This window comes from Zonotrichia leucophrys, chromosome 5 (assembly GCF_028769735.1).
Source record: "Zonotrichia leucophrys gambelii isolate GWCS_2022_RI chromosome 5, RI_Zleu_2.0, whole genome shotgun sequence".
NCBI lineage: Eukaryota > Metazoa > Chordata > Aves > Passeriformes > Passerellidae > Zonotrichia > Zonotrichia leucophrys.
Genome location: NC_088175.1, coordinates 28,616,933 through 28,629,491, shown reverse-complemented (window position 1 = coordinate 28,629,491; position 12,559 = coordinate 28,616,933). Strand labels below are relative to the sequence as shown.

At 50.5% G+C, this 12,559-nt stretch overlaps 1 protein-coding gene across 2 annotated transcripts in view; it reads right to left on the bottom strand.

Moving 5' to 3' along the window:
* Nucleotides 1-11,496, bottom strand: part of GALNT16 (polypeptide N-acetylgalactosaminyltransferase 16) — a 75,877-nt gene extending 64,381 nt beyond the window's left edge. For both annotated transcript variants that reach the window (XM_064713745.1, XM_064713746.1), the window contains exon 1: nucleotides 11,175-11,496. In XM_064713745.1, coding sequence (XP_064569815.1) covers nucleotides 11,175-11,378 — 204 coding nt within the window. In that variant the 5' untranslated portion in view covers nucleotides 11,379-11,496. The remainder of the gene's footprint in view (nucleotides 1-11,174) is intronic.
* Nucleotides 11,497-12,559: the final 1,063 nt, after the last annotated feature.

Here is a 12,559-nt window from a genome sequence, read left to right as displayed (position 1 = left end):
AATGGTCACCCTGCATTTCTACTCCGTAACACTTTCAAGTATTCTTGAAGGGTGAAACAGCACCACCCAGCCATACCCCTCCCTCCTGTCCCCTCCAAAAAACAAGTCAGGATTGTTCACTTAAAGTTTAGATCTTGTATTCTGCTGAAGTCAAGATGAAGGACCTGTGCAGAACTGTGTACTGGGGTTTCTGAACATGCAGCCCACTGGCAGGAGCAAGTTCCTCTTGTACACTGGTGAACTGGGGAGCCTTTCACATCATCTGTGGTACAGAAGAATCCCTTCATACACCCATACACCCTGCAGCTGCTGGTCCTGCCCAGCTGTGTGCCCAAGTCCATGCCTCTGTCCCCAGGCCATCTGCAGACACAGAGCAATGCCAGTGTGTGGGGCAGCTGCCACAGCCCAGGAGGTGACCAGCACCCTGCTCAGACCCTGCATTAATGCAGGCACAACAGAGTGGGGGGAGTTTTCTCACCTTTTCTTCAGCACTTGCAGTGGTGTTAATACCTGTTTATCCATTCTTGGCCATTCTTTATGATGTCTCTTAGGAGCTATTGGGCAAAAGCAGAAGAAAAATACAGAGCATTCCAATCCGCTTTAAGCTCAATGCGACAATTTTAATCCTCTAACTAAAAGGAAAGAGGGGGAAAAATGAGATGGACTGTGACAGGTTGGAAGGACTAAATCCCCGTTAACTAGGGCATCAAGATTTAAAGGGCTCAGCTTTGCACACATCAAATGTCTCTCAGAAGGTCCTCACAGAACACTGTCCCCTCCAATTCCTCAGTGCCAATGGAGGCCCACTGCCCCAAGGATGCTGGCAGTGGGCAAGAGAACGCTACTGCCATGACAGTGCCATGCCATGTCTGGTGCATCCAAACCCATGGGGGTGTGGCAGAAGCACCCAGGTAGCCCTTCTGAGTCACAGATACAAAGGGTAGCAAAGGTACCAGCCACCCAGGGCAGTGATGCACAATTAACAGCTGAACGGCAGCAGAGAGAAGAATGTGGCCATAATCTGTATTTCACATTTGCCCTGCCACACACAATTATTTGTATCACCCCACCATGTTTCCTTTCAACTCTAACATGTCTTTCCTGAAAATGAGGCTCTAGGCCCAAGAAAATAAATGAGTAAATAATTTACAAATCATAACTTTTAATAATTTGCAATGCATAATTTTAATAATGCTATAAGGATGCAGGCAGACCAGCAGACTTTTCCTGTTACCTGATGTGACTCCATCTATATCCTGTGCTGTAAGGACAGTGTTTGCTTTCACTGTTAGCCACCTCCTCGTGGCTCACGTAACATGCAGCATGAGATGGATGTCTGTTCAAGGACCTGACCTGAGCCAGCAGTCCAACTGCTCACTTAAAATCCTTTCACACTCAGCCAAAGGTAGCTTTTGATAGGTGCTCGGGCAGCTTCTCCAAGGCCAGACCTCACTTGACCTCATCTCATCACTGCCTGGCCTGACAGATACACAGCTAGTCCTGATAGAATGCTGATTTCCCAACCCTTCCCAAAATTTCTTTTGGGCTGCCCAGCCAGCATGGTCCAGTTTTCCCAGCACAGACTGGAAATACCCTGAAATGTCCCATGGGGCCACTCAGCTAGCAGGCATGGCACAGCAATGTGGCATTCCAAGGCACGGCACAACCAAACACAGGGAGGATACAAACAGATGCCAAGTTCATTCAGATTTGTTCCAAGAGAATTTTTGAAAGGGTTACCTCATTGCAGAGCATCCATCCTTCTGCTGCCAACCCAAGCTCAGTATAAACACCACCCTGCACCTGAGCAATGAGAGAAACACCCATGTGCTCACCCCTGCCTGGCCCTGACAGAGGAGCCAGCTCTGCAAGTGAAGCACCAACAGGGATGTGGCAACTGAGCATCCCTAGGCCAGAAATGGGGCTATGCTCCTACCTGTTTCTCAGTGCTCCTGCCAACCCCTCAAGGTCATTGTGAGAGGCTGTTTCCTACCTTTAGGCATAAAACAGGCAGTTTAGCTAAATGGAGACATTTCAGAAGGTTGGGAGACAAACACAGCTTACTCCATCAGCAGCCTGGTGGCTGATAATTCCTAGCACACTTGTTGTCATCTTAATTGCAAAAGTTCCATACCTTCTTGGTGATTCCTCATGGACAGCTCCTCACAGCACTAACTCCTTCTTCATCACAGCACAACCAACAAACTCCAACTTCCACCTCACCCAGCTAAGCCACTCTTTTGTAGCACTTGTCTTCCCATTGGACACAGCTGTGGCCTATTAAGGGCAGGCCTGTTCCTAATCTTTGGTGATTAGTACAGCTGCAACTCCTCAGGTGTGAGACTGCCTTCTGCACTGTCTTTATCTTCTTATAGTCTTTACTTTCTTACATTCTTTATTTTTTTACATTCTGCACTATCTTTATTTCTTACATCCCTCTACACCACCCAACCAGATCTGAATCAATCTCACTGAAAGGTACAAAGAAAAAAAAAATCCACCAAAAATGACATGCATATTACAGCACCTGGGAAACACACAGCAGGACTTGGCAGTGAGCACTTGCACCATTCACAGTTTTTAACTCTAATACTTTACCATTATTTTTTACAATTTCAAAAGACTACAGGGAACTACATAGGAAGCAAACAATTATTTCAATTTCATTGTGTGGATGTGATGGCTCCTATTTGCACTGCCACTGTATCCAGATTCCTGTACCCTGAGACTAACTGACCAGTTACCCAAGGAGCTGCACTGCTTTTTGCAGCTCTTATACACTCTTCCATAATCATTACACTTTTTACTGCCTACTTGGTACCAAAAGGCACAAAGTTACAGCATGGCATTACTGGGCATGACACTCTCTGGCACCAAATACTTTGTTCAGGGCACTCAGCAGGCAAACAAGCTTTATTTTTCCAATTTTGTCCTGCAGAAAGATTTTTTTCAGAGAACCTCTGAAGACACTTTCATTGGTTAGAAGCACTTTTCCAGCCAAGCCCTAGCCGTTTCAGGGCAGTTATCCAAAACAATAAAGGCAAGAAAAATAGTCCTTTTTTTCCTCACAGGCCCATAAAATGTCTGATACAGATTTCAGCACAGGTGCTTTCTCTCTTTGCTGCTGTTAAACAAAACCTCCTCAAAAAGATAATATTACAGCTTACAAGATGAAAAATTTGTGAAGTGGGAGAATTGAAAAGAAGAGGTTAAAGCAGATAATTTTCTACAGCTTTAGCTGAGTGTCATCAGTGACCATGCTGGGACAGTCAGACGTTAGAGCACTGCCCCAGCCCACCATGGCAGCCTTGGAGCCTGAACTGCAAAGTCAACTCTTCAGCTCCACCATGCAGGCCAACCAAGCATCATCTCACCAGCCAAAACAGCTTCCCAGCCCAGGGGCAGCCTCACATGACAGCTTCATTCCCATCCTGGGGCACAGGGACAGGGACAGGGACCTGCAGTGGCACTGCAGAGGTGGCTGAGGCAGGTCTCTGCAGGGACAATGCCTCTCAAGAAAGCAAAAGAAAGTAGCGCCAAAGGGAGCGTGCAGCTGCCCATCAAAACCCTGGTCTCTACCAACACTGAGAAATTACCCTTATGCTCAAAGCACATCACAACATGGGTAATTTCTCTGCAGAGATAGGACCCAAGAGAACACTATATTCTTTTTTGCTTGTCTCCACAGCCCCAAACACAACTGGGACATGGAAATTTGAAGCGGACAGTCCACCTGCAGTCCTTCATCACTTTTATTAGTTGCAAGAATATGTGCTTGTAAAGACACAGCAAAAGACAGCAGTGGGTAATGCACAGCCTTTTCTAACAAATCCTGTTGTTCAGTGCATGAAGCAGCTCGTGCCATGCCTTCAACACCTTCCTCTTGCTGCAGATGGGCCCTGACCTGCTACATTTCTGCTAATCCCGTTCCTTGTTCAGAGGGCATACAAAGGGAGAACTCAAGGATGTTTTGCTAAGGTTACCTCTCTCATCTCCTGCCCTTCACAAAACTTGCAAGCTAAGCTGCCCAAAAGTCCTGTGAACTAGATAAAATTTTCATTTTAGACTTTGGGGAAACAGAGGCATATGGAGCCTGAAAGGAAGATGAGTTCAGCTCAGTCAATAAGGCAGCTCAGCTCCCACTCCACAGGTCTCACTGTGGTTCAATCTTAATGCAAGAGTATGGGATGTGCTGTGGATCATGGCCTCTGCACTTGGCACTGGACAGAGTGCCAGCAGTGCCAGCTGACAGGACAACCCCAAGGAGCCCACAAGCCTACTGCAGGAGCTGGCAGACAGGGCTGGAGCAGCACAGGAGAGCAGCACACACGAGCAAAACAGGAAGGAGAAAGCAAGGTCCTGGGACTTGCACATGGAATAGGAACAACCAGCTGGCATTCTATGGGGAGCCAAGGAAGAGCAAGAGATCCCAGTTTGCTGGGCTCTGCCCTGGGGCTTCCCCTGCAGATGTGAGACAATGCACAGGTGAGCCAGGGTCCCCTGCTGCCCCAAGTGCTTCATCCCCAGCACATTTGCCTCTGTTTGTTTCATTGCCTTTGTGCTCTGCAGAATTAAATCAGTTTTCAGTGCTCCAAAATGGGCGGTCCCAGTTCAGTGCCACAGAAACAAAACATTTCCCCCTGCCTTTTAAGTGACTCTCACCCTGCCAGACTTGGGATGAAGTGTCTGGACCAAGTTTCACTGTGGCAAACAGCAACCTGTGAGATATCTATCAAAGCTTTCTGTTTCCAGCAACACCGCTAAATTTTTAGGTTTTAAATCTTGAGACAGTTTTGTATATGCAAAGATCTAACTGAGGAAGCAGCTGCATACTAAAGAATGCTTCAGCTCACTAAAACTTGCAACTGCTTCACCCACTGATTTAAAGAAAAGGCTCTAGTAAAATAAATCATGTTCAGGAGCACTGCACTGGCCCTCCCCTCACTTCTACACACTCTCCCAGGCTGCCCAGACCACCACGCTCCCCAAGCCCGGCTACCTCACTGCAGCTACAGCATCATTTTGATTAACAATTAAGGCCAGTGCTGCCAGCTGGATTTTATTAACATCACTATTGTGAACAATTTCTTTCATTTTTATTTTATTTTAATGCATCACAAGGGCCACTGGGACAAATTAAAAATAAAATAATTTTCTGCCATTTAGGCAAACAGCAGCCATTCCCCCAGTTTTCAAACATAAACACTTTAAATAAAACATTACGCCATCAAGCTGTCACTGAATCTTCCTCTTGCAGTAATACCCTTAGAGAAAAAGTTACCAAGTCATCCTTTCCCAGGGAGCTGGCACAGGCCCCATGTACCATATGAGAGATGCCACAGAGATTAAAAAAAAAAATAAAAAAAAAAATCATGCTGGCCTCAGCATGAATGGCTGTCACAAAACCCCGAGCATTAAGGGCTGTGTCCCCCACCCTGATACAAACCGGGCAGAGCAGAGGCCATACAGGTGCTGGGAAAAGCCAGGCAGGTGCTGGATTTTGGCAGTGGAATGGGCCAGGCCGAACAGCACAGGCAAACCCGGCAACTGGCAGGTTCTTTTCTATCTCATTTCCAACACCCCAGATACCTGCAGAGCCACAGGGAGCAGAGCTGCTTTGCAGGATGGTAGGACAGAGAGATGAAGTTTCCTCCACTTTTCGTTTGACTTGAAAGGAAGATGTTTTAAGAAAACAAGAGCATTTAGTGAGCTGTTGAACGTGGCAGCTTCACTGGTTTGCTCACCAAGGTGTGAGCCTTACCTTCCTGGCCTCAGGGCGTGCTGCTGCTGCTGCTGCAGCCACGGGGGTCTGGCTTACAGGCAGGGGTCTGGCTTACAGGGTCTGGCTTACAGGGTCTGGCTTACAGGCAGCCCTGGGGAGACCCTGGGGAGACCACAGAGCCTCCCGTGCTCTGTCCACAGGTGTGCAAACTCAAACACAGACACTCAGCATAAGAGCAGAAAGAAACCTACAGGGCCATATGCGTGATCCTTGCCCCAAAAGGCAGGAGACTCAAGAGGGACCAACCTGCTTGGAGTAAAATGGTAAGGAAGCTGCTGGAATGAGCGGTGGCACCTCATTAAAAATTAGGCCTTTTCTCTTCATAGCACAGCATGTAATGAAATTAAGCTTGACAATATGCCAATGCAAGGAAATAGTGCTGATCCTCCTCTTGCTGTGTTTGTTAGGTTTTTTTTATTTATTTAGGATCCACCTCAGTTGCCAGAGTTACATGCCTGAGGCTACAAGACCTGCCTCCAGGGAGGCACACATGCCGGAGCCTCATGGGATGCAGGTCCCTGAAAAATGGTATCATTTAGCAAACCATTAAAATTGCATCCTTTCCCAGTTGTGAGGAAAACAGCATCCTCTGAGAGCTGCACACAGAGGAAATGTGATGAAGGGACGAGAATAAAATCATTCATGAATGCGCAGTGAACATCAGCCAGCACCTGCTCTGAGGGGTTCAGATACCCAGAAGACAAAGGCAACACAAAACAAAAGCAGCAGTGTGCTGTTAACTAGGTGTTCCAGGGTTTGAAGAGCGTATATCAGCGTGGTCTTACTTGGTGGCAAATACAAGCATGGCTAAATGTGCAAGTTGGGCAATTCAGAGAAGCAGGTAAAGCCCAGCCACTGCCTATCTTCTGGCTAAACAAGATGTGGGAATTAAACAATTGACATCTTTCCTCGCCAACTTGTTCTCTGCCTACACACACCACCTGTTCTGAGCCAAGCGTCCCAGTGGAGTCTCCTGCTTGCTGTCTCACCACAGGTGACACACAGTTCAGTGATGTTTGCAGAGCATTTAGAAACCCTTAGCTACAAGGAAAAAGGATGCCTTGTCTCATCTCCTCCGTGCTCATTTTACATGGCAGAGCACAGAGCTAGGGAGCAGCCAGGAGGGCTGAGCTCAGGTCACCTGAGCCAGCATTACACTACAGGGCTCTCCACTGCCAAACCGGCTGCAGTGGGCTCACAGAGCAACTACACAGGACACAAAAGGTGGCAGGACGAAGACAAGAGACCATATACCAAAATCCAAAGAGCAATTTAGAAAGATAAGAGGCATCATAGAGCAACAGGGCATCAGCCTAACACAATTCCGAGCATTTAAATAATGATACTTTTATCTCCACCTTCCAGGCATGTTGCTGCTTCCCTGGCACCCCAGAGAAGTCAGCAAGCTGGAGAACCCTGTGGGCAACCGCACATCCTGCTTTTGACTAGGGAACAGGAGAAAATACTCCTACCCTCAGCTCACAGTCAGCCAACAGAAAAATTTCTCTTTCAAAGCTGCCTACCAACCCTCCCTCTCACTAACAAGCCTTGCCCACGCTGCAGCACTGGCCCTGCTCTCTTCACTGGGACACAAGTGTGCTGGGCGAGCCTCCCATGCTGCAGTCTTTAGACAGGGAAGAACAGAGCCCTGGGCTTTGCCCATCAGTGCCATACTAAAGCAGATACGCAGCACGGGGTGAACAATTAACCACCTGGACATAGTGCAGGAATGATGCCAAAGCTCTTCTAAAGACACACAGCACAGCTTCTGGCCTTTGGAAATTTCCTGGAAACAGGAAACAACCTTTTGCCTAGAAGAGACAGAAGAGAGTCCAGGGAGGAAGCTCATCTTCCAAAAACACACAAGCTAACTGTCAGAGGTCTTAGGGCTCCTTCTAATCAATATGAAACTCTCCTGTGCTCCAGAGAAAAAATGCATTTCTAGGAGTGTAGTACTCACTTGTGCTTTTACCCTCCGTGGTAGGTGGAACGAGAAGCATGCAGGGGCTTGTCTTGTCACCAAGTGAGCCCTGCCATTTGCCAATATCTGAATTTTCATCTCAAGCACCTCTACAGCCTGTTTGTGAAGAGCCTATTGCAGAGAGGCCACATGTCAAGATTTCTATCTATAAAATACATATCTGTAGGATCACTATTAATGCACGAGCTGTTTCTGGGACACTGATCTCTGACAGCTCCATGCCTCAGCTTAAATATTCAAAGATTTCCCTGCTGACTCCAGGAATCAGACATCCAGGTTTTAAGTTCAAAGTTGTGCTAACAAATATGAGGTCAACAAACAAAAAACAGTTTCAAGCTGCGACTTGCAATTGACTACAGTGTTTACCTGAGACGATTTTTATTCTTCACATTAAGAGAGAATAAAGAAGAAAAACAAAAGCCCGAAAAGCACTTCAGTTTTTAAACCTATGCAATACACTTGCAGTTGCCCAGGATTTGAAATGTCATAGCATAGATGCAAGAGCAGGACTCTTGGACTCACTCACCCAAAAAAAAAAAAAAACTTTTTTCTTTTTCCCAGACAGAAAAGCAGCCAATTTTAGAAAACTGAAAAAATATTTTTCCAGAGACCCATAAGTCACATGAGTCACCCTTATTTGCAGATGAGCCCAAACCTGAACTCCAACATCATCACTCATGCAGAGCAGAGGAAACCAGAAGCTGGATCAAAATGGGCAGCTTGTCTCAGTGGCTCTGCAGAAAGCCAAGGGATAGAGAAGCATGCAGAGCACAAGCACGCTTCCCCTCATACATGACCGCCATCGTACATTAATTCAAATAATCTGACTTCAAGGGGAATGAACTCGGGGTTGAGGGCTCTGCACTGCCAAAGGACAGCTGCTTCTCTAGGTTTGCTATTTCACCAGTGGGGCAACAGAACTGGCACATTTCCTGTGCTGTGCTGGGGACAAGCTGAGGACAGTGTGCACAGCTACTGCACTGGCCTGAGCAGCCCTCAGGCTCACTCACACAGATCAGACCACGAGACCCCGTTCTCAGACCCTGCTAGATGCCACCCTGAGGGACAGCACTGTCCCCAGACCTCCACCAACCTTCTGGCCCTGTGCCCACACGCAGTCACTTCCCTGCTTCTGCCCCAGCAGTGCAGGCAGGGGCCAAGGCTGGGACAGCTCGTTGTGCACATCACTGCTAAGCCTGTTCGGCTCCCCCCAGCCAGAGCACTGCATAGTTACACGAGCACACACACTGCGTTTTACCACCTTGCCTCTCACAGCAACCCGCCAAACCCTTGGGAAACCTGCATGCATGAGGGAAAACCCAAACACCACAAATCCTTCCTGTTTCCTTCTCTATCCAAATACATCATGGCAGGTCAGGATGTGAAATTTCCACCATGTCCCACTACCAGGTGCATAAGGAGAGGGTGCTTCTTCATCTCAGCTGCTACTGAAAGCCCTAGTGCGAGGGCTGGCCCATCCTGGGACCCCAGTTACAGAGGGACTTGAGATGCAAAGGATGATTATTTTTCCTTGCTACGGGATTTCAGGCATGGAGCAGTGCTGGAATGATTTACACGGTTTTGAGAGCAGGACCAATTTGGAGTGGCTGTTGCAAGGCGGTGTATCTTGCAAGGAGAGGCTTTGTGGTTAGCCATGAGCAAATACTGCCCCCCCAAACAGCAGCAATATAATCACGTGTGGCACTGCCACAGCATCCTCCTCGTGAGGATTTTAAGGTGCTTGGCAGAAGATATGGATTCATGTAACCTCACAAGCCCTCTGAGAGGGAGTAAAGTAAATGCTATAAAAAACCAGAAGGGATAAGCGGGGGAACAGAGAAATAAAACTGCTACACCAGCATGTGCAAGCTCACACAAGAAATCAGAGACTCAGGGGCAGCTTCCTCTGCCACTAAGGTGGAATCAAAAAAGCAGGAGTGCTCTAAATCCTCTGTTCAACTCAGCCCTGGCCAGCCTAAGAGCATTTCCCAGCGTACCCAAAGGGCTTCAACAACAGCAGCACTCGCACAGAGCTCCTCACCGTGCTCATTTCCTGCTACATAAAGGGTCCAAAGCAGGGCAGCCTGAACTGCCGGCAGCCCCCAGCCCTAGTGAGCAGCAAATAACAGAAGTGCTGTGTCCAAGCTTTGACTTTTGAGTTTCAGCAGCTGCAAGCAATGGCCAAGGGGCTCAGCTAAAGAGTTTCCACCCTGCTGCCTGAGGGCTGGGACTGCTCTGACAGCATTTTCCAAACATTCACGGGGCTTCCCAAACACCTATAAACACTTCCCATGTCCGCTTTACAGGTGAAAAAAAGCGAGACACAGGCCAAAACCTCCCAGTGCCAGCCAAGGAGGGAGGCGGGCAGCCCTGGCGCCTGGCCCCTGCTCGACTCTGACCGGGCTGCTGCTTTTGTTCGCTTCCATGTGTGCATGACCAGCTGACAAATGGATTCGCAGCCAAAGAGTGACACACAGTGCAGCTCCCGAACAGCTTCAGCTGGATCACTCCTGGGAATGGTATTGCTGGGCCACTTCTTGCTCCAGGAGCTGATTTATTTTTTATGAAGCGATTGCCTAGAGTTGGGAGAGCTTTATTGATGCTATTATACAGGCTGAAGGGAGGACAAATCACTCCCACGGACAGAGCAGAAAGGTCCTCATCATCCTCAAGTCAGGACCTCGATTTTATCCCCCTACTGAGCCCACAGATACCCAAGGACGGCAGAGTGTGATGCTTTCAACAAAACTGAAGTAGCACATCAGGGCACTGCTACCACTCCTCAGGTTAGGAATGGAGCCCTGGGGGCTCCCGCCATCTCCCTGCCCAAACCCCAGCGTGAGCCCGCCTCAGACCGCTGCCTCTGGTTTGAAAGAGGCTGAAGTCTCATCGGGCAGCCAAGCGGAGGGGCAGAGGCTGGTACCAGCTTGTCCAGTCACTCGCATCCCCCCGGCCCGGTGCTCGGAGCCCAGCTGGCCGGAGGAAAGGCTTGTGAGAGGTCATGGCTCTCAGCTGGTCCTGACGGGAAAGCACACACATGCGTGTGTGCGTGCGTATCTGTATGTGAGCACCTTCTGAACGCGAACTAAAAACCTTCCAGCTGCTTCACCCGCCTTTTTCCCCGGCCAAGGGCAGCCGCTCTGAGCCGGAGGAGCAGAGCACGGGCTGAGAGCGGCGGAGACAACTCGCAAACACTTTACCCACGGCATTACTCTATTCCCCCGAGAGTGCCCACCCTGCTCCCCGAGTAGCGGCTGCCATGGTGACAAGCACGAATGCTAAAATAAACAGAAAGCAACCCGAAGGCAAAGCGCAGCCCTCCGCCGGCGTACCCCGCCGCGGCGGCGGCTCCCTCCCCGAGCATCCTCCCCGCCGCGGCAGGACGGGATGCCGGGGCCGCCGCTCACTCACGATGAGGGGGATGGTCCTCTCCTCCCGGCGCAGCTCCAGCCTGCCGGCCGCCCTCTGCCCGCTCCGGGCGCCGCCGCTACCGCCTCCGGCGGACCTGCCGGCAGCCGCCGAGCGGGGCTTGTTGTCCTGCCATAAGTAGTAGAAAGTGCCCAAGATCCAGGCGACAGTCAGGATGGCGATGGCATTAGCCCTGATCCTCCTCATGCCGAGCGCCCCGGAGAAGCCTGGGAGCGCTGCCTCGACGGGCAGGGGTGGCTGCGGGAGGAAGAAGAGGGAGAGCAGGAGGCGGTGGCGGCGGCACGGCTCCCCCGCCCCTCACGGCCCTGGCCCCGGCCCCGGCCCCGCACCGCCCAGCCGCCGCCGCCGGGTCCTAACGCCGGGCCCGCTCCGCCGCAGGGGGCGGAGGGCTCCGCGCCTCCTCCTGCTCCTCCTCCCGGCCGGGCCGGCGCGGGAAGCGGGAAGCGAGAAGCGAGGGCCGGCTGCCGGCGGGGATGCGCTCGGCGCCGCAGCTGCAGCGGGGACGGAGCGGCAGGGCCCCCGTGGCGGGGAGCGGGGGACACGGGCTCAGCCCAGGAGATGGCACCAGCCTGCCCTCCTGCACCGCTGCCCCTGAGGCACTCGTGACCCTACTGCCATAGTCGTGCCCGTAAGGCAGGCGGCCAGCGAACACACCGTGACAGCCCACGGCACACGGGATCTTGGCATCCGTGCAGATGAGCCCATCTCCCACTAAAGCTGTGGTGGTTGACGGGAGAAAGGCCCTTGGGCGGACAATGGAGCCGCCCAAGCACCCGCTCCCATCGCTGCCACACGCAACAGTCACACACTGGCACTAGGGCTGGGCGCCTGGGCCACCACCTCAGCCTCGAGGCCTTGCAAGCCCGGCAGCAGGACAAGCATGGCGGTGGAGAGGCAACGATGATACAATTCCACTTTACCGGGCACGGCTAAAGCTGTAGCGGTAAAAGGCTCACTGAATCCAGCCCTGCGGGCAGCTTAAACAGAGCACGCAGCTTGTGAAACCAAGTGACATTTAGGCACAGTGCAGCTGCTGAGCAACTACGGCTTTAAGGTTTGCGAGAGGTACCGAGAAAACTTACAGGGAAAACAAGTGTTTAGAAAACAGGTGGGTCCAAGGCACCTGATAATGGGGCTAGATGGAAAATGTGGGTGCTTCCAAGGCACCCGATGAGGGGATTCGAGTTTTTGCGTTACACTATGGAAAATGTCATCAGGGCTTCTAAATAACGTTTTGCCCTACTTTCCTCCTGACTACATGCATTTCAGTGTAATTGCAACCTGCCCTGCTAAATTACCCTTTGAGATTTACCTGCACACTGCTTGTTTCTTGAAGTACAGCACAGTACAAAATTCATTCGTCAGAC